General features: G+C 39.2%; 2 protein-coding genes and 1 pseudogene across 3 annotated transcripts; 1 reads left to right on the forward strand and 2 right to left on the reverse strand.

The window, feature by feature from the left end:
• Positions 1-73: 73 nt before the first annotated feature.
• Positions 74-14,327, reverse strand: LOC137185021 (6-phosphofructo-2-kinase/fructose-2,6-bisphosphatase 1-like). Of its 2 annotated transcripts, none has more exons than XM_067593230.1 (14): positions 14,147-14,327; positions 8,961-9,086; positions 8,725-8,821; positions 8,476-8,542; positions 7,671-7,745; positions 4,756-4,812; positions 4,533-4,654; positions 4,223-4,430; positions 3,962-4,108; positions 3,669-3,773; positions 2,192-2,321; positions 2,008-2,070; positions 1,860-1,924; positions 74-771 (listed from the first exon to the last, which is right to left on the reverse strand). In XM_067593230.1, the coding sequence occupies exons 1-14, from the start codon at positions 14,202-14,204 to the stop codon at positions 712-714; spliced, it is 1,380 nt and encodes a 459-aa protein (XP_067449331.1). In that variant the 5' UTR covers positions 14,205-14,327; the 3' UTR covers positions 74-711. The 2 variants fall into 2 exon arrangements, with proteins under 2 accessions (XP_067449331.1, XP_067449330.1); XM_067593229.1 differs by lacking the exon at positions 14,147-14,327 and adding an exon at positions 10,433-10,924.
• A 3,159-nt stretch (positions 14,328-17,486) lies between these two features.
• LOC137185020 (UDP-glucuronosyltransferase 2B17-like) lies at positions 17,487-20,272 on the forward strand (annotated as a pseudogene).
• Positions 20,273-20,371: 99 nt separating this feature from the next.
• LOC137185378 (P2Y purinoceptor 1-like) lies at positions 20,372-22,713 on the reverse strand. The gene has a single exon (XM_067593710.1). The coding sequence runs from the start codon at positions 22,636-22,638 to the stop codon at positions 21,670-21,672; it is 969 nt and encodes a 322-aa protein (XP_067449811.1). The 5' UTR covers positions 22,639-22,713; the 3' UTR covers positions 20,372-21,669.
• Positions 22,714-23,064: the final 351 nt, after the last annotated feature.

Raw genomic sequence — 23,064 nt, forward strand, 5'->3', positions numbered from 1 at the left:
ATTTAACTTTTTATCTTCTTCGTGGGAGAGTGAGCAACATTACAAAGCTGCCAAGAAAACCACAAACAGAACATTTACTCGTATAGTGAATTTATTTTCTGAGGTGACTCTTTCTTTACATTATTTACATTCAATCATACATACATTTCATTCAATCCCTCCTGAAGTTTGGCAACTTATCTACATTACAAATGTTACAACCAAGTTGTCAAATCTACAACAATTAGTTTTGTTTTGTTTGGGTGCTGTCCATGGTGCTGATTCCTACATGATCAACAACACATTTTAGTATCTGTACAACAGTTACATGTGCATGTAGGACCAAGTTATAATGACAACATCCCTACATCTTTTTGTTTTTCTCTCAGCTTCAATACACAGTACTTTCCCCCCCTGTAAATCATTTGTAAACAATGTCACTTTCAAAATTCTGCACAAAGTAATATAGTCAGAAAAGACACAGGAACAACTGACAGACATGTTTAAAACAGAACATCCTGTACCAGCTTAAGTCACTGCAGGAGGAATCCGTGTGCTTCAGAAGTAACTTAACTTTCTAACATCTTGTCGTCTTCTGCCTTGAAGCCCCCTTGACTTCTGTTGCCACACAATCAACCTTTAACTGGAGTGCATCTTGAACATTTAGTTTAGCTTATCAGTAGCAACACATCCATTTTCACATGGTTGTAGTCTGTTTCCCCAAAACAGCACTTATATGTGATCAGGAACAGTCTGCAGGGCCTCCTCTGGGTTTCTGTTGACGTCGACATTCTGCAACAACAACAACACAAATACTCAATTTGTTTAGGTGGTGATTTTTTAAAAATTTTTTGTTTCCAAATTCTAAAACGACAAAAAAGAAAATAGATCTGTTCAGATGTATATTGGCTAATTTCCCACTGCTATACGTATACATTCATCTCATTAATATGTAGGGTTAGAGTTAACATTACTGCCCGCCATGCAGTGGTGGAAGAAGTATTAAGATCCTTTATCTAAGTAAAAGTACATAAGTATTAGCAGCTTGATGTAGTTAAAGTATTGCAGTAAAAGTAGTGGTTTGGTCCCTCTGACTGATATATTATTATGTATGACATCATTAGATTATTAATACTGAAGTTCAGTTTGTAAAAAGCATGTTACTGTTGTAGCTGCTGGAGGTGGAGCTAGTTTGAACTACTTTATATACAGTTAACTAGTTTGGTCCAGTGGTTCCCAACCTAGGGGTCAGGCCCCTATGAAGGGTCACCAGATAAATCTGAGGGGTCATGAGATGATTAATGGGAGACGAAAGAAGAAAAAACGAAGTTCTGATACACAAATATGTTTTCAGTTTTTGGACTTTTTCTCTAATCTTTGATTTTTGGTGAAATATTGGATCATTTGAACATTTATTGAAATGGAACCATGTGAGAAGTTTAGAGGGAAAAATCACTATTTGGTGGAGCTGTTAACAACTCATAGACATCTGAAATGTGACCCCGACTACACACTGCTTTTTGTTAAGATGTCAAAAGCCAAAAAGTTTTTAACAATGTGTTGTATTTTAAAAGCTTGTTATATTATCCATTGTGTAATATCTTCATCTGAAAAGTAACTAAGCTGTCAAATAAGTGTAGTGGAGTTGAAAGTACAATATTTCCCTCTGAAATGTAATGAAGTGGAAGTATGAAGTAGCATAAAATGGAAATACTCATGTAAAGAACAAAGTACCTCAAAATTGTACTAAAGTACAGTAAATGTACTTAGTTACTTTCCACCACAGCTGCCATGAGACGTACTGTATGTGGTGCACCACAGACCAATAGTTGGCAAAGCTGAGTGTGTATTACGACAAATGTGTGCTTGTGGAAACTTACCTCTGGTCTCTCTCTGTGCGTGTTGACTGCTTCAATATTGAGGAAAAATGACTCAACTTTACACCCTACAATTGAAGAGAAAGCCAGACTGTCAGGGAAAGATTTACAGTGATTGGATGTGTCACAGAGTCAAGCACTAACCACCTACCGTAGGCTATTGGCGTGAGCTTGAGCACTGTGTGAAGGGGGCATCTTAGATAGGGCAGCTGATCTGATGATTTAGAAGGAAGAAAATATCATGGTTGAGTTATTTTGTTAAAGTATTACGAAGCAAATTAGTACAAGTAGAAGAGCAGCCAGCCCCTGCAGAGGTGGAGCTTGGTTTTGTGTACCTGCAGGTTTGTCTAGAAAGTATGCCAACAGGCAGCGCATTACAGCTTGGTGGCAGATGACCAGAACGTTTTCCTGTCTTTCCAGCTCCATGATGACTGGCTCCAGACGATGGACAAGGTCCTCATAAGACTGTGCAAGAGACAGAATAATTGAAGGGTTCATTAATTATTCAACCAGACTCTTTCTGTCCTGACTTTGGTCAGAATCTCTTATAATGAATATGTCTGGAAGGATAGATTCGGATGGGAAAAGTTCAACATATGCTTTTTTTTTTTTTCTTGCTGAAAGTTAGATGACAAGATTGACACCACTCTCGTATTTGTATGTTAAATACAAAGCTACAGCCAAGAGACAGTTAGCTTAGCTTAGCATAAAGACAAGAAACAGCTAGTCTGTCTCTGTCCAAAAGTAACAAAATCTGCCTACCAGCAACCAACACGTTATATCTGGTTTGTTTGATTTATATAAAAATGCAGTGATAGCCAGTGTAGACTCCAGGAATTCACTGCACCCAACCAAGAAATAGTCCCACACAAAACCCCCTAAAAAACATAAACTGTATGGATTGGACAAACCTGTAAATTAGTGAGCTTTAGAGGTGCTGGTAGGCAGATTTTGTTGCCTTTGGCTGGAGCCAGGCTAACTGTTTCCCCTTGTTTCCAGTCTGTATGCTCAGCTAAGCTTTAGGTTTGACTATACAGACATGACAGTGGTATCTAGAGGTGTTCGGTACATGTACAAACAAATCTTCAAAGTGAACCATACTGAACTATACTGTTACTGACTGAATCAGTAGCTTCTAGCAGCAGTGCTCCCCTCACTGGTTATTGAGAGCTCCATTGTTAGCTCAGCTGTGATTCAAAGTGCATTACATCCTCATTATAGCACCTTAAAAGACCATGAAACCCACAGGAACAATCATAACCTGATAACTCTGGTTTAAACAACAGGCTGTTGAGCTATTTAATGTATGTGCAGTGCTTGAATAGGTTAGTTTTGTAGTGAACTGGATGTGACAGCTTGAACTAGCAACAAGTTGAATGTTTTACTGAACTACAGACAGTCAGATACAGTGCTGGAAGTTGGGCCATATGAAGAGAAATGCATTCACTTACTGCCATACACAGTCATTGACTATAAATCTTTAAACTTAACTGAACAAAGTGATTCAAATCAGCAAAGCGATTCATGATTTCCACCTCAAATGGTATTAGTCTTCTTATCAGACTCTCAGCAAGAAAGCAAAGAAATTAACTTCCTAATATGTCAGACTATTCCTCCAACCTCCAAACCGCCCCAGTGGAGCTGCTCAGCGGCCAACAGATCTGAATGTGGTTGTACTGGACAGCTTCCAGGTGTGAAATGTGTGTCTAACGTGTGAGTGTGAACAGCGTGTTCCAGAAAACCTCTCAGTGATACTTCCCTGGTTAAATAAAGGTTCAAAACATGTCCCAGTATATTCTGGGCAGTACTTACCTCACCCTTGGGGTAACGATAACGATACTTGTCTTGGTCTCTCAGTGCAAACTCTTCTGGGAATTTCTCCTGAATCTCCTCGTAGGTTAGTTCCTCACATACACCCTTAGTGGGAAAAGTGAAACCAAATCATTTGGAGTGTGAATACTTTTTGTATTACAACCCCCCCTAAGATACACAACTCTGATACATTCAACCGTGAGGGCAGGCTAATACTTGAAAACTTCTAAAAATAGCTGTACACGCGTCTCTGTCTGAAGAATTATATTGTAAGGTGAACTTTGTAAACTCACAGCGTCTATTTCATTGAGAGCCTTCCACTGCTCATACCGGACTCCCACAGCCTCTGCAGTCTGGATGGTCCTCTTCATGTGGCTCGTCCACACTTTCAGGTCATTGATATTCTGACTCTTGATGAAGACTCCCAAAGCACTGGCATACTGGAGAGAATGAGTGCAAATTCTACATTTTAAAAAATTGTTTTGAATCAATCTTTTTCCACTTTAAAAACAACGTTTGCATAAAAGGATTGAACTTTGGTGTAGTAAACCCACTTTATGTCCTCTGGGGGACAGGCCTGAATCTCCCCCGATGCGACCTGTTAGGTTGAGCTCGCTCTCTCCGTGGCGGCTCAGGTAGATGGATCTCGGTGTGACATGGATGTTCATGAGGTAGTAGACTATCCTGCTCTGAATGTGGTCCTGGATCTTGTTCACCAGGTATCTACTGCCCACGTCAAAGATCTTGATGTAGGAAAGCTTCCTGTTAAAAGTCAGCATTGGGGAAAAATAAACAGAAATTAGGGAATAACTAATCTATTCTGCTTTTTAATCTTACATGAAGAAAAGCATCATGGGTCAGTACCTGTCTTTATCATCATCTATAGGCATGTAGCTTGCCCTGTAACACTCAATGCGCTGGATGAAGTCTTCCATGGCTTCATCTATGTCACGATCCACATAATCCGGGCTCCCAAATTTCACTTGCTGCAAAGGACAGTCAGCTGTTGTATTCACTACATGCCAGCCACTGTAAGCATTTATATTAAAAACACAACCTTGACTGACGGTGTGAAGGAGCTTCTTACCTTGATATTCTCCGCAATTATGTCAGGGTCCTCACAGACTGATTCCACAAAGAACACCTGCGTATAAAAGGCCATTCAGAAGTTTGATTTATTAAAATAATTTTACAATACATGTTTGTGTTTTTAATCTCATCCTTGCAGATATTTAGATGAGATCAAATTTCTCCATTCCTCTCCCTTTTTATTTATTTATTTTTATTTATTTACTTGTTATCATCATTATTATTAATCTTTTTTTATAACCATTCGCCCCAATTGCTCTTCTACACTTACATACACACTCACACCTACACACACAGCAATCCTGTACAACAGACTGCCCTACACCTGCCCTAATACACACATTTCATATCACAAGTATTAACATCTGAATTTTTCTTTTCTGCTGTTACAGCTGTAAGTCCTCAATGCATGTTTGTCTTATCTTACGCAAATCCTGTCATGTCATCCGTTGGATTACTTTCTGTCTTGTTATGTTTTGTATCACCTGTTTTGTCTCATCTCACTAAATAAAAAAAAGATGAGAAGATCAATACCAGTCATATCTGTCCATTAAGTATGAAGCTACAGCCAGCAAAAGCTTAGTTTAGCTTAGCATAAAGACTGGAAACAGGGGGAAACAGCTAGCCTGACTTTTTTATATTTCAGATTAAACAAACATGCTATTGATGAGCTTTAGAGGTGCTGGTGGTTGGATTTTGTTATTTTTGGACAACTGTTTCCCTGTTTCCAGTCTTTATGCTAAGCTAAGATAACTGCCTGCAGGCTGTGGCTCCATATCCAAAGGACAGATATGAGAGTGGTAGGGGAGAACGCTGTAAACAGAGCCAGTGGGTAAAATGAGCCACCTCCTTTATCTTGGTAACCATAAACAAAAGTAATCATGCGATCACAAAGAGAGTATAGTTCACATTACTCAATCCATCTTGGACTCAAGCACATGGAGAGAGTGGTCAGCAAAACAGAGCAAAAAATGTTTTTGTCATGCCAAGTGAATTCATCATGTTACTAATTCATCAGTCTTGTATCTTAATTAAAAAGGATAAGTTTTGGACATTATTAGATGTTAATTTAAGTCAGTGTAAGCTACAAAACAAGGTCATAATCTTAGCATAACTATGGATCTGAACCACTGTGTGAAACAGTTTTGTCTAAATGGAGGTAGTGGGGTAAAATGTGCCAGTGATGTTGGGGCAAGTTGAGTCAATGGCTCAATTTACCCCCAAAAATATTTTCTGATATTCTAGAGACCATAGACACTGTTCATGTTTGATCCATGTTACAAGTGCTACAATGTTGATGAATAAATACCTAATTGTTGTTGATGTTTAAGCCACACACAAACATGTTGTACATACAGACAGGTGACAAATTAAAGGAAAAGCCAACATAAAGTGTCTTAGTAAGGTGTTGGGCCATCAGAACATCATCAATACATCTTGGCATTTAGATCTGAACTCTACTGGAGGGATGAACACCATTCATCCAAAAGATATTCCCTCATTTGGTGTTTTGATGGTGGTGGTGGAGAACACTGTCTGACACATCGGTTCAAAATCAGCCATAGGTGTTCAAAGGTTGAGATCTGGTGACTGTGAAGGCCATAGCATATGATTCAAATCATTTTCATACTCATCAAACCATTCAGTGGAATGGAAACATATGCATAGACTTTATGATCTGCTTCCCGGATGAAAATGTTTCTAACAGGTTCTGTCAAAAGTGAGGTGTGGGACTCGGTCACTGTATCTTTAGAGGGAATGTCCAGGGAGGAAAGGCAGATAAGGATTTAACCTTCAACTCTTAATTCTAAGCAGAGACCGAAAGAAACTCCTTAGAGATACAGTGAATTAATTAAAAATAACTGTTAGGGTGATGAATATGGGATGATTGTGATGCATGTGGCTGTATATGCAAGTACCAACACTGAACTTCATTCAACATCTCTTCAGCCTAGCAAACTGGGAGATCTGGACTTGCAAATATGTATTCTGGATATTGCAATAAAACTCTGAAAGACAACTTGCTCACTGTGAATTCATCTTAAATTTCCACTACAGTCATCCTGGAAGAAACAACTCCCATCAAGGCAGAAATGTTTGATCATAGGATAAAGGTGATCACTCAGAACAACTTTGTATTGATTCACAGTGACTCTTCCCTCTGAGGGGACAAGTGGACCCAAACCAAGCCAGCAAAATGCCTCCCACAGCATAACAGAGCCACCAGATCCCCTCACTGTAGGGGTCAAGCATTCAGACCTGGACCAGTTTTTCTTTTAATTTGTCACCTGTCTGTATACACAAAAGCACACTTACACACACATTCTTTCTGTAGCTAACACACAAAGCTCACAGTTTAATCTTTACTGAAAGTGTACATGTTGAACAACAGGACACAAACATTTAATTTTACTGAAAAGTATTTAAGTATAAGAGTTTTTGCCTTTGTTAAATTGATGGCATTAATAAAGTTCAAAATTATCTCAAATTTGTTTGATTTTGTGTAATTTTTATATCCGTATTTAATGGTAACACTATTTACCCATTGAGTGCTCAATTTACCCCATCCCCACGCTCATTTTACCCAAACCTTGGGGTAAGTTGTGCCATAGGACTAACTTTTTTTGATGGGTCATTGTTCTAAAACCATAATAATTAGATAACTTGTTTTAATTTCCATGAGTACACAACAACCTGAGGTATATATAGTTACTATTATTTGAAACAAATACACTTTCATTTTGCAGTAAAATCATCAAATGTAAAAAGTGGCTCATGTTACCCCGTTCTGCCCTACCTATCTTCTTCTCATCTAACTTTCTGCAAGAAAGTGAATAAGTGAATACTTCCCAAATGTCTCATTTGGAAAACATCTTTTTGTGTAAACATCACTGTGTCCACATCTGTACTTGCCTTGTAGCCTTTCTCTTTGGCAAAACTAATGATGACTGCTCTTCTCTCCCTGGTGGTGTTGGTAGCATCAAATACCTGGATGGGACAGGACACATGTGTTATCAGTACATTTTTATAGTATTCAATTCAATTCAATACAACTTTACACTATGCACACTACTCATAATTGGTACAATGATTGAACAATCAAGCATCTGATTTATAAGACAACATACTATGTTGGTAGACATGTAATATGATGCCATGCTATAAATTATATTATAGATTAAAACAGATGGATGTTACTTTGTCTAACACATGTCATGTTTTTTAAAGTCTTATTTTTATGTATTACATTTTACAATAAACAAAGAGTTAATGTCAACAAAGCTCCATAATGTCATATTTTAATTTCATAATGTCTCATCTCAATTATATTCTCTGTCTACCATTTAATTTTAAAGTAATACATTTACATTTACAAGGTTGCAAGCGGCTACTTTTCATCATATTCCCGAATAGCTACCGGCATGTTTGACTTCTAACTGCACCGCAGTTTTTCAAATGTTTATGAAAGTGTATTTTGTTCTCAGGTTTAATTCTTTAATCAAAGTTCTCTTTCATGTCTCTTTTAACAACACAGTGTTACAGTTATGTGGAAATATACTAAGTAACTAATGCAGAAAAATGCTCCTCCTCTCCATAATGACCTTAATCACATTGAGACCTGACTGAGTAAGGAGTCAGTAAAAGAAAACAAAATGCATAATGAAACACTGTGTTGTATTGTGATTGGAGGGACAGTTTCAGTTGTCCTCTTACTCACGGCTACTTGTCCGTGTTCCTTTGTGAAGTAGGCAGTCACATCTTTGAGGGCGGCTGATGCACAGGCCCTGAGAGAAAAGTTACACTGGTATAGACAGAGCAGCAAACACTGCAAAATATGAGTGAATGATGAATGTGACATGAAAATTATAGAGGAAGAAAAATGATATCACAGGTATAAAACTCAAATCAGCATTACCCGTAATGACTCTCATCATTAAGTGACTAATCAGGTCTGTATTGTACTTACTTGCGGATCTTCATGGCTTCCTCGTTGTCAGGTTTAAAGAACTCAAAGTTCTTATAGGTCTTGACAGCCTCTCGGCGGTACTGGCCCACGTTAAACACTGGTGGGAATGGAACAACAGAGAGGTTAAAAAAATGTTTCCTCTCTTTCCTCACAGAATATTTACACTGTAGTTAACATTAAAACATGTCCTGTCCCATTTGTACATTTACATGATCAGCATTCAAGGACTCACTGACTTTTTGTAGGGACTCCAATCCAGTTCAGGTAGCGAGTGAGCTTCTTGGAGATGTAGGTCTTCCCTCTAGCTGGCAATCCCACCATCACAATCATTGTAGGAGAGTTACAGAACTGCGGCACCGAGGCTGAGATGGAAACAAAGACAAAATAACATAAAGCAATAGTTACTGAGTGCTGCTGCTGATGTAATTTAAGCATTATTGTTGCACATGTGATGCATCATTAAGCAGTAGAGCGTCGGCCTCGTGCAAATGGTCAAACGCAATCCAGAGTCACACAAAATTCTCTGAGGTTCTGAGCTGCAGGACATGTGCCGTGTGGGTGTCTCTGCCAAGGTAATCTTCATTAAGAGAGAGAGTAAGAGCTCCGCGGTGCAGCTCAAATGTCTGTAAACAAGGGTATATCTGGCTGTACGTCTCCACACAGAAAACTGTCAGACCGACCACCAACAAAAACAAAGAAACAGATGCATAAATACATTAAAACAATGAAATAATCCTCTGCAAACAATGTGCAATACATACTCAAGTGAGGAATAACGTGTACCAGATTCTTCTCCTCAGGTAGTCACATATTGGAAACAACCTGAGCAGCACAGTGTATTGCACCATATGGCTGACAATAACAAGAGCCAGACACTCCTGATCCACAGGTGTGTTAATATGTCAGTTTCTGCCATGCAAATGTTTACAAATCGGCTCAAAACTAAACAGAAAACAACAATGTTCTCAGTATAAAACCACTATTCTTACTAGACAAATCTAAGGCCTCGGTTCAGATTGCATCACTACTTGCAATTATCTAAAGCTATTCTTTGTGAGAATGACCTCTGAGATAAATAATAGCATTCCCTGCTCATACATTTCCACACAAACCTCAAAGCTCTGTGCGTTTCTTACCCAGTCATCACTCAGTTGATTCATGCTTGTCTGTCTGTGGTCAAAAATGCCAGTAATTTATAAGGCACACTGCAGGATTGCTTGCCAGTTAGCTGTACCCCCAAAGTACCCGGATGGTCTGTGTGTGTCTATACAGGGACAGGGAGAGTGTCAGCCTCCAGGCTGTTCGATTATGAATGGAGTATGCTGCATCAGCAAAATGCTCAAAGGACCACGTCAGTGACTGAACAGAGAGCCAGCTCGGACCTGGCTTGGTCCAGGCTGGCTGGTATCCCATGACTGACTCCTCTGTCTCTCTCAGACTGGTGCCTGCCTACCTGCATGCCCCGACAGGACTGAGACCAGTCCTGCAGCAACAGCAGGAGGGGGACCCATGCTGAGGATCCAGTACAGTCAGTATGCAACACTATGACTGCTGGAGGAGTTGATGCAAAATGATGCAAACAAAAGCTTCATCTGTTGAAACAAGAACTGAGTTAAAGTAGAGGCAGAACAAACAGCAGGAGGACAGAATAAGTAATGTATTGTATTCTTCTTCTATTCAAGCTGAGTTGGGTTTTTATTGCACTTACATGCCCTCCTGCGGTTCAAGTTGCAGCCTATCCATGGCACCCAGATCTTGAGCAGAGGAGTCTGTGTGAGTCTTTTCTGCTCTGTGGACGTGTTAATGGTGAGAGCCATGAGGCCTAGGTGGCAGGCGGAGGAGTGAGTGTGAGCGGCTGAGGCACACTGCTCTATCTGTGTGCATGTGTGTGCTTCACTGAACACTACCTACTGCAGGTCAGCTGACTGTTGCTAAGGAGAAGTACTTGGTAGGCAGGAGGGGGAGGACTGGAGGCCATCCTGCTTGTCTGCCTCTCCGTCTGTTTCATGATTTAAAAGGCCCGAGGGGAGCTGCCAAAGTCTCTGTGGTGATGTCAGACAGCAGGGAAGCATCCAAATCCACTGTACTGTACATCTGTTGTGGTGACACAGCTGGTTTCTCAGTCAGAATAAGAGCAGTCAAGACATTTCAGACAAGCGTAACAGAGGTGGGAACCTCTCATGAATTCAGATGAGCACAGTTTGTACTGCACAAGCTGTTCTGTGAAGTGTGGAGTGGTGCTTCTCCTTTCTTGCCACTAGAGGGCAGTTTAAGCCTTAATCCTGAATCTGGGATACTCCAGGAAGTGATAGTTAGTATTAAGAGTTTTAAAATGGTCACTGCTCTGATAAAAGTAACAAGTTAGTCATACCAAAGTCTATAAAATACTTTATTGATGTTGTGTGTATGTGGAAACTGGGCTTGTTTGAATCCAGCTAATCAGCCAATTTACTTCTCCAGTAATTCATATAAGCAGGTCACTAACAGAGAGGTTGCTTATGTGAAATGACACCTAGAACACCTGCTTCTTTGTGGGAGTAAGCACCTAGATAAAACTAATGCAGTATAATACAGCCCTGCAATAAATCCTATTTTTTATAACGGTTCATCTTTTATTTGTATTAGAGAGGTATTAGAGAGATTTATTTTATGGTCATTTTGGAGGCTGTAGTTTGTGGTGCAGTTGAACGTCATTGGGTTATACTGAAATGTGTTCCTAATATTTTGTCCATCCCATTTATATGAATGAGGATAGGGTAGACTAGGACTGCTGTATACTGCATTAGTTTTATCTAGTTGTACCTGATAAACTGGCAAGTCAATGCGTGATATAGTGTGAGGTGGAAGAAGTATTCAGATCATTTACTTTTCAATCGATACAGTACTGTACAAAAGTTTAAGCACTTTAGACTTAGACTTTGGCACTTCACTTTTTGTTTAGATTCTCATCTATCATGCAACACCATCAGGGAGGCATCTGATCAGTCCCAAATTTATCGTACGACCCCAAACATACAGCCAGAGTCTAACTATCTGCAGTGACAAGAGGAACAAGGAGTCCTGCAACAGATGGTACAGCCCCCACAGAGCCCTGATCTCATCATCAGTGAGTCTGGGATTAACATGAAGAGACAGAAGCAGCTGAGACGCCTAAATCCACAGAGGAACTGTGGCAACTTCTCCAAGATGCAGGAACGACAGACCTGCCAAGTACCTTGAAAAACTGTGTGCAGGTGCACTGAGAACTTTGCATTAAGTTAATTGATCAACTTCATATTTCATTACACTATTCATGGCATTATTTTTGAAAACATCCTCACTTTACTTTTCGTGCCTAAAACTTTGGCGCAGTACTATATACTGTGTATAATATATTTGTAGAATTATTTCCAGGTACTTCCACCATATATACATTACTTCCACTTTGGGGTTTGCTATCAATCTCTTACTAACTGAGATAAATACTGATGTCTGCATATACAAGATAATGTATACATATCCTTGAATGATGTCAGGATAACATGAAATGTAGATACATTCACATACACAAGACATACTATATATGTACATTCACACTTCTAAGTACTATTACAACCTTACACATGACACATACACCCCTCATCCCCATCCCCTACCCTCTATGAATATAAATACACACATTTACATGGACATATTAGTTCTCTCTCCTGTGTTCCCCTCTGTGGCCCCCCCTCCCCAGCTCTGCCACAAGTTCTTATAGGCCTTATAGGGCATCGTAAATGTACTTCCGTACCTCATTGAATTTCTTCGATTTATTGTTATCTTAATATTTGCTACGGTCAAATGATATTTAATTAATTCTTTCCATATCTGTAAAGTAAAGGCTTCTGTTTTTAAAACTCTGGGGAAAAAATAATGACAAAAATAGATTACTGCATTGAAATTTGAATTAAGTTTAAATGCAGTGTTAGTATCAGCAAATAGACTTACAATAAGCATCAAAAGTTCTGCACATTAGTTTCTTTTAGAGTGTATATAATATACTATTGTACCATTACAATTACTGATATAAACATAAACATTTAAACAAGTGGAGCATTTGAACTATTTATAAACTGTTAAGCAGTTTAATCTAAGATAAGTGGCTGCTGGCTGTAGCTTCATATTTAACTGGCTGATATGAGAGTGAGTTCGACCTTCTCATCTAACTCTCCATCAGAATGTTAAACCTTTCCTTTAAGTACAGCACTTGAATAAATGCATTTGGTTACTCCACATAATTTGATTGTTTAATTTACACCACCAGATATGCCCAGAGACATATCAGCTGTCTGAATAGACAGACAACCGTCAAATCAACACGTTTCCGCAACAAATACTGGAAATCATAGTAATATTTTTGTTTATGAGACAAGAAAACTGAAAGAAATTTTTCATTAAAACATTTCTTGCCTGATCTTAAAAGACAGGACCACTCATCACATTATGTCGACTCAAACTGTAATGTCACCCATACTTCAAACAGGGAACATCATACAGTACTATATACCCAGTTTGTGGCCTATGTTCAAAGTCTAACTCATGGGTAGTCATTATCATGGCAATAATAGCCACTAATGGTCAGTGTTTCCTGCTTTGGAATAAACTTGACCACTAAGAGATGGTACGTGCTATTTTATTGGGTGCTTGCCCCGGCAGGCGTTCAGCACGTCCTCCCTAAAACAGCAGTCCCTGGACTAGAGTTGGGACATTTCCTTCCCATTTGTCTCCCCTCTCTTACGTACACACACACATACTGTACACACGTAACAGCATGAGAGGAGTTTTCCAAGGACTATAAATAATGCTTGTGAGCAAATCACACCAAGTATGAGACCTGCAGAGGCAACTGGAGATCAGATTGCATACTGATCAAGTCTACATATTTGTGCACTTGTTTTTGTGTGAGGTGAGTTGCAGTCCCTGGTAATACAACATGTCTCTTTCACTGTCCCATGAAGTTACTCCACTTTGTTATCATTCATGTATAACTGTGTGTTCAAAGAATGTATTACCTGTAAACAAAGAAACTGAGAAAGATTGAGAAAAGTCTATAAATAGCATTAAAAACAGACTTATCTCTTAACTTCCTGTTTAGTTCTTATTACTTACAGTACCAGTCAAAAGTTTGGACACACCTTCCCATTCACTTGGATGTGAAAGTGTGTTCCAACTTTTGACTGATACTGTATATTTACCAATTACTTTTGCAGTTGCTACACTCAACAAGGAAGTTATCTCACTTCTGAATAAAGACACATGTCTGTTTTTACTCTTTCATAACCATGTTGCACATACAGCCAGTATGAACATATCTATGGCCTGTACAGTTGTGACAACATGCTGTAAGGTTTCCTCTACATATCGGTTGCTTTCTGCGGAGGCAGTTCATCGGTGATCTCACCTGCGCTGTCACACCTTGACCTGCGGAGCCTCATATGTTCCAGCTGGGGAAGCTCCATTCTGTACAACACTCCAATGACCAGACCAAACCAGCAAAGCAGCTAAAAACCATCGGCACAATCGACACACAGGATAATGTGGCCAGTGGCAACAGAACTGATGCTCTTTTTAAAGAAACTAAACCCCTCTGCCAAAGTATTCTCAACCCACCCCCTCTCCCCCCAACCCGCCGAGCCCTCTCTTTTCACGACACATAGACATATGATAGCAGCAGACTGGGCTTGTCCTTTAATGTTTGCCAGAGCCAGAGTTCACAACGTACACACATGCCGAGGAAGAAGCAGTTCTCAGAGGGCGGGTCATAACAAGTGCAAAGGTCGCAAAGAAGGTGATTGTTGTTGCACATGGAGACACGGCTACATTTATGCTTACACACTGCTTTCACTCAACGTGTATGTCTGGTTTAAAGAACAGCAGTAACAGCACTGTTGTCTGCTGTGCAGTGTACGTTCAGTGGGGAGGGTGTGATATTTGAGAGTTTGAAAGTCCAGACATGACTTTGAAATGATGCACTACTGTATTTATACTTTCTAGAATGGAACAATCATGGTTTAAATGTACTATTGTGACCATAGACTTCGACAAAAGGATACTGATGATTAGAAGAAAATGACTCTTGAATACCTGCTACATCATGTATTGTATTAGACAACCAAAAGTGGTCTTCCGATAATCATGTTAAGAGTCCTGGGATCTTCATTTCTGCTGCTTGCAGCTGTTTGTCTTTAGGGCCAGCAAACATGTCCTAGAGATATTCTTAATGTGCCTCCTCAAGAATATATACATGAATCTATAAGTGTGTTAGTTTGGCAGAGCTGTAGACTTGACACTCAAGACTTGAACTCATGCCAGACATGACAAGGATTTTAGACATAGACTTGAGACTCTTTTAACACGCCTGCTTTTCTTGTTCTGTGCACACAGGGTGCACATGCAAAAGAGGGTAACAAACTCTTAAAAAAGTACTCCACCAATTTTATATTGCACCTTGTTGGACTCACGATGGACACTTTGAAAAAAGTACTGGAAGTAATATATCATCCACAATGCAACTTGACTACCGACAGTTCAGTCGGATATTTGGGTGTGTTAAGCTAATAGCAGGCAGCCAATGTAGCCTGGAGCTGCTATAACCTCAAGCAGAGATGAGGAGCCACCTATACTTCTTTCTAACTCTACACTCCCAGATTTCATTTTTATATATACTTGTAGTCTTCTCCCCCAACCCAATGACTCAAGTGATGTTACTTGAGACAATTTATTAGATCATGCAAGCAATACAACTTTTTCCACATATGCAATTGTGGTGGAGTTCCCCTTTAATCAAACATCCTGCATAAATAAAGGTGAATAAATGAATTTTTAAAAAAACTAAGATATGAATGGATCATGCACACACCTTAAGACAGGTTTAACAATACCCAATTAGACATTTGTAAAACATGTAGGTCAGAGCAGAGACACTAATACATGCATGTGGAACTGCCCATACTTGTGTGGGTTAAAATAATGCAGATCCTATCTAATAGTCTGCGTTTTGAGTTTGTCTGTGCCTTTCTTATCTTGGGACTGTTTTGTGCTGATCTGAAACCATCAGGTTTGAAGATAAACTTGGTTATCTTCTGTAATCTGCAAGCAATGGAGAAAAAAATACAGATGTGCCAAATGTTTACCAATGGCTGACGTGCATGTGAGGTAATATACTCTGACTCAGCATCTACAACATGAGAACATTACATTCATTACCAAATCAACACTGTACTCTTTAATGAAGAAACATTGTTTCTGACAACAGCATAACAAATTATTTATAAAGTATATGCCTTTGTTTCTTCTTTTTCTTCATTCAAGATGGGAGAGAGGGATATCTTTTACTTTTTTGGACTTTTTTTTTTTTACTAAATAAGCATATTAAATACTTACTTTGGTGCGCAGTGATAGAGAGATTGCACATTTAATATTTAATAGCTCACTAAAATTGTGCATTGTGGAAGTTTGTAAAATCTAGATGGTGTTTGAGCAGAGAAGCAAAATAGCTGTAACAGCAAAAAATCAGGACAGAGGGTTCAGAGGGGGACCTCAGCATGATTAGATTTATTTGGATAAAAAGGCAGCAGAAAGGACCTGTCTAGCTAGGGACATACAGAGTTATACATTAACTTAGATTAGATTAGATTTAATTCATCTTTACTGTCATTGCACAGAGTACAAGTACTGAGACAACAAAATGCAGCTTAGCATCTAACCAGAAGTGCAAAAGAAGCAGTAAACTGCAGTGCACACTTGCCTTTCAACCAGAGGCTCAGCAGGACTGTCGAATGATAACCTCAGTGGCCGCGAAGACCTATTTTACTGACAAATTCTGTGTTTCTGCTTGTGTGCTCAGTTTTAAACATTTTATGCACAATGTGGTTTTAATAGAAAATATTGCTTAGATGCGTTTCATCACACCACATAAACAGGCCTGCAGATCAACATGTTGTTTCATTGTACAATATGTTGTATCTGCTTAAAACCACACATTTAAATTTATTTCAAAAGCTATCAGGCCCCTCTTCACTTGACATTTGAGTCTATATGACAGCTCAGTGAGGAGTGCATCTGTGGTTTTGCTATATCCTGCGTACTTTTTTGCAAGGGTGTGTGGTTGTGCTCTACATTTCTAGATGTGGTGATTATTGCCACATAGACAAAATGTACAAACCAGATGAATCACAGATTTGCACACTGGAGTGTTTTGTGATGTTGCATTTGTTTGCTCCGATTTTGGTCTAATAATTTTAGCATTTGACATTTAATATCATGCTGTGCACACTATAAAGAACGGATGCATGACACACACACACACACACACACACAAACCCCTAAAAACTAATTGAGACATGAGAAACAAGGCACACTATGTGGCAGAGAGCCGAACATAAACAAAACTCTAATAGATTCAAAGTTAAATAAATGTTGTAGATGTTGGCAACGTTTGGAGAAAAGAAGAGAAAAGAAAAAGAAAAGCTGGATGAAGATCAACTTGAGAATGCTCAAAATACGATACACACGGACCTCAACAGGCATTTAAACAAGCACACACACACACACACACACACACACACACACACACACACACACACACACACACACACACATACCACAGATTGTTCTTTAAAATGACCCCTATCAGTTTTAAAAGAAACACATGTAGACATGTAGTTCACATGTTTGTCAAAGGTTTATTCTGAGCCAAAGAGCATACTTTTGTCATAAGTATAAACAGTAAAGAAGGCAGCAAGAAAGACTTATTTGTTTTTTTGTTTTTTGTTTTTTTTAGGATACGCAAAAAAGTGATTGACATGACATACAAGGCATGACAAGGTGAGACAAGGAGAGACATATAACAACAAATACAGACAGACTTATTAAACGGGAGGCTAATAATAGAACGCAGACAAAACAAATTATTAGAGAAAAAACCTCAAAAAACAAATAAATAAATGAAGGCAAAGAGACATGCATTAGCATCGCTGGCATGCTGTTGGTTATTTGTGCATGTGCTGTGTGGTTGAGTATTGTGTGGTATGTGTGTTCATTTTTTTGTGCGTGGTGAGTGTGTGAGTGAGTGCTTGTGGGCCTACGGATGGTGGGAATGAAAGGAATCCATAGCTTCTTGAATGTTTCTGCTTTGTTTCTGCTTTTGTTTCTTTCTGTCTTTAGCCTTTCCATTGATAGGTATTCAGAGAGTAAATCAAGCCATTGGGATATTGTAAGATTATTTCTATTTTTACAGTTGAGTAGTATTGTTTTCTTAGTGATTACTAGTGTGACCATGGTGGGCTGCTCATATTTCAGTGGCGGTTCAAGTTGGGAAAGGTCACCAAGGAGGCAGATGGAGGGGCAGAGTGGGATGCTGCGACCCAAGATAGAAGATAATTTGTGTGTGATGTTTGTCCAGAATGCTTGTATGAGTGGGCAGAGCCAGACTGCGTGAATTTTGTCATCTGTGGTGTTAGCTGTACAGTGTAGGCATGTGTCATTTTCTGTGAGTCCCATTTTGTGCAGTTTATACTGGCTGCAGTGTACTCTGTGTAGAATTTTGTATTGAATTAGTCTTAATTAGTCTTTTTATAACAACAATGAATCAAATGACAACCTATACTATGCGAATGGAATTAGGAGCCCACAGAGAATTATAAACCAAATCTAGCTCTATGAGGCTTTTTATCCTCTTTGGCTCACTGGCTTTGGTTTTACAACCTGCACATTCTCTGAATTCATCATTATTAGTGCTCTCATTAACCCTTTTACCAACAGCAACAGGCAGCTGTTATATATATATACAAGTAACATACTTACAAGAGAAACTGGAAACAGATTAGGAGGAGATCTTGGTTAGTTTGACAACTATGAACTGCAACTGATTGTTCAGTAAGTTCTGTCTCTTCCACAGTGATGGGGTCATATCCAACCCTGGCATTCGTCATGCTATTTTCAGCAACTCTGTGCGGCAGTTGTGATGGTGTAACCCATAGATGGAACAGCTGGCTTAACATGAAAATCCTAGTAGAAGAGCTTCATTCTCAGGGACATCAAATCACAGTGCTGCATTCTTCCACCAGCCGGTACATTTCCGAATTCTCACCCCATTACACCTCCATCACCGTCACCCAGGAGCAGTCCCAAAACATAGAGAGCCAAGCCTTCATGACCACTTGAAGAGGTCTATAGAGACAGTGTCAAGGCTCGCTGTGGGCATTTCTGAACCTTTTCAACATGATAGGGGAAAACCAGAAAGTTGTGGCAAAACTAGCCATCAGCATCTTTTAGAATGAGAATTAAGGAGCTGAAGGAAACTGGATATGATCTAGTTCAGGTGGAATGCTGTTGGCACACAATCTCCAGTAATTGTTTTCCCATTTCTCTAACAAAATTGAGTTTTTTCAAAGAATAAATAATACAATCTATCATAGCGTATTGGTTTACATGTACCACTATGTCTCCAATCCACTTTATCTGGCTGTGTGCAATCATTATTTTGGACATGATGTTAGCGTCATGTCTCTCATCCAGGGAGCTTATCTCTGGTTAATTTGGGTTGACTTTACATTCAAGTCCCCTCGCCTCACCACGCCCAATGTCATCTACATTGGAGGGCTTCAGTGTAAGCCCTCCAAACCTCTTCCATTAGATTTAGAGGAATTTGTGCAGAATTCTGGTGAACATGGGGTGATCATCATGACTCTGGGAACCCTGCTTAGAGACCTTGGCCCTGAGATATCGAAGATCTTCATCTCAGCATTTGCTAACCTCCTTCAGAGGGTTGTTTGGAGACACACTAGGGAAAGACCTGTCACTCTGGGAAACAACACCATGCTAGTTGAATGGCTGCGATATACTAGGTCACTCTAAAACCAAGGTTTTTGTCATGAATGGGGGTACTAACAGCCTTTACGAGGCCATCCACCATGGTTTCCCAGTTCTGGGCATTCTTCTCATCTTTGACCAGTACGACAACATGGCGTGTATGAAGGCCTGGGGAGTGGCTGAGATTGACGTGACAAAACTGGATGTAAAGTCTCTGACAAGTGCTCTGAAGAATATTTTAGACCCAGAAAAGTCCTTTAAACAAAATATGCTCAAACTCTCAAAACGTTATCATGACAAACCAATATAGCCGAACGACAGTGCCAATTTTTTTTGGATGGAGTATGTCATGAGACACAAGGGTGCAGCACAACTGCACAACAAGTCATATAAGTATGCCTATCACTGTGGGGATGTGATAGCAGTCATTGTAGCATTTTCTTTGCTAATCATGGCATTAGTTTGGGTTTCTTTTAGAACAAAATGTCTCATTCGACATCTGATAAGGACCAAATCCAAGTCCAAGAGTGAACAGATAACTTGATGATAAATAAATCTTGAGAAAGTTGATAAAAATGAGATAATATAGGGCCATAATTTACAGTGGAAAATACACTATGTAATGTCAACAGGGGGCAATATACAGGACTAAAATTAATATATTAATGAGAAAGTGTTGAAAATTCAAATTAGATAACACCTTTAACATGTTCAAATTATTAGTATTTTAACCCTTACATAATGTTTGGGGCAAACCCATTTGACATTTGAAAGCAGTGAAGACACCCTAAGTGATATTCTGTAAGTCTGAAAATGTTATGACTTTTCTTAAAGTGGCCCAGGATATATGTACAGAAATGGAAATATTTAAAAATTGTTTATTTTTGCACAGCTGATATAAATATTTCTACATAGGGTGTTCTGGGTCAAGTTTGACCTGTATTTATTCAAAAGGATTTTAAAATCCCTAGAGGAGGTCAAATCAAGGTTAAGGATAGTTATGTGGAATCTTGAAACTGTGAAATTATAGACTGACATGTCTGTATATTTTTGTCATTGGGACAGTGGGTACAGAGCTCAAGGGAACTTTGACACTGTCACAAGAACTGCCTGTGATCCCACCTTATTGTTACATATGTTACATTTGCCAGGGTTCCCACCCAGGTGGGCATCTGCACCTGAAAGCAAGCCCATACAAAGTAACAAACTCATCAAATCCCAGACAACCAACATAGTGGTTGCCCAACACAGTCCTCCCTATAGTGGAGGAGATGAAAAAGAAGACAGTGAGTTGAATGGGAAGTATTAGAAGAGGATGACAACATGGAGGAAATGAGAGAGAGGCCCTTGTGACTTCTCTCATGCAATGGTAATGCCACCTTCCCCACGTCAGCCACATCAACCACAGCAGCCGCAGCAGCAGAACAGAATAACTTGAATCCTGCCCTGATCAATCTGCAGTACCACAGTCAATTGTCACAAGGGGACAAAAGAGAGGGAGATGCAACTTCTGCATGACAAAAAAGGTTGGTAAAAGTAGTGTTTTTTGTAGTTTTGTTTATTTTGAAATTTGCAAACCATTGTGTTGTTTTGTTTTATGACTAATACACTCAATGCAAAGTTGATTGTGTACAATTGACAAAGGAGGGCATGTGGTTTTCAGGCAGAGTTGATTTATGGTTTTAAAGTGTTGTTGCATCCTTCACTTTCAATAAAATTCATATAAATAATTATGGCTCTTTTGTTCTCCTGTTTTAGATAACATGAAATCATAATATAGTGACTATGAATGTATTTTCTCTATAAATGAATATAAAAAAAGAAAACACTCTCTGCTCTCTAAAACATAAAGGATAAATATATGGAGGACCACAATGGTAATAACTTATCATTTTTACACACACACACACACACACACACACACACACACACACACACACACACACACACACACACACACACTAGAATTGCACTAGAATAATGACAAAAATAATAACTCAATGTGACATTAAAAAAACACACACGATACATCATAACATAATAACAAACTAGAGGGGCCACAATTGGAATTACTAGGAGATATGTTTACAGAATTACTATTAATAAATTGTGTTAAACCCCCTCCGTAATTTGCGCTGCAGGCACACTGCTGGAGTTGAGTGTCTGACGAGTTCGCTGGAGCAGCTGTCTGAGCTGAGCAGTAATATGTTCATTTCCATGAAGATAAACCAGAGGGTTGAGAGCACTGTTCAGACACACAAGTCCACGACTTATCTGATGAGCAATGTAGACTCTATTAGACCATTCACGGCATATCTGATGTTTTAATAAAACTCTTGACCAGAGGTTGAGATTCCTCAACACATGATAGGGGATGTAACAAACAGAGAAGAGAACAATCAAGATGAGCAATAATCTCAAGCATCTCTTTTTCTGTACCTTGTCAATGGTATTTTTGCGGCAGAGAATGACAATCACATGTCCATAGCAGCCCAGTGTGATGAGGAATGGCAGACAAAACCCAGTGAGTGTCCATCCAAGGCTGTATTTCAGGTAATCCTCAACATATTTCTCGTGGGTGGTATCGTAGCATTTCCCAGGCTTATTTCTAAATGTTTTGGTGTAGAACATGTCCGGAAGACTTTGAATGCTCACCAAAAGCCAAACCATGACTGAGATAGCCACAGAGTGGGTAATAGTGAATCTTCCCATCATTCTCACTGGATGGACAATAGCCAGGTACCTGTACACACTTATACAAGTAAGGAACCCAATGCTGCCATATAAATTCAGGTTGAAGCAGAATCTTGTTATCTTGCAGAATGTATCTCCAAAGATCCATTTACTCCTCATAAAATAGTACACCATCAGAAACGGGAGTGTGAGCAGATACAGAATATCTGCAAGACCAAGGTTCAGAACAAAAACATTGATGATCTTTAGTTTCTTCCAGTTGTGCAGCAAAGACTTCAAACCCCATCCATTAGCTACCAGACCAACGATGAATACTAAGATGAAAACAGGAGGCAGGAATCTGCTTGAAAAGTCAAAGCTGACACGAGGACAAGATGTGTAATTCATTGTCTTCTGTAAATCAGTTATTACAAATCCTTCCTTCTTTGAGTGTGCTGGTGTTTTATAGAAATGGGATGTGAATTAATAGTAAGAGAAAGAAAAACGTGACTTTTTTTCTGAGAGGACTTCCTTTACAGTCTGTGGGTGAGACTTCTCTTGAATTTGTCGTCACAGTGTTTAAAAATGGAAGATTATGTGGAAATCTAAAGCCAACCCTCTCACAAAGGCAGGAACTGATTCTTACTTTCATATGAATGCTGATCATGCCTATTATCATGTCAGTTTTCCCTGTGAGGTTCTCCTTCTCTGCTCTGATAGGTTCTGGAAGTTCCCCGTCCACGAATCTTTGGTCAAATAAGTTTATGGAACCTATTCCACTATAGTCTAAAGTGTGCAGAATTAATTGTACTCCACTAACTTTTTATGCTCAAC

The sequence above is a fragment of the Thunnus thynnus genome, chromosome 6 (genome assembly GCF_963924715.1).
Source record: "Thunnus thynnus chromosome 6, fThuThy2.1, whole genome shotgun sequence".
Classification (NCBI taxonomy): domain Eukaryota; kingdom Metazoa; phylum Chordata; class Actinopteri; order Scombriformes; family Scombridae; genus Thunnus; species Thunnus thynnus.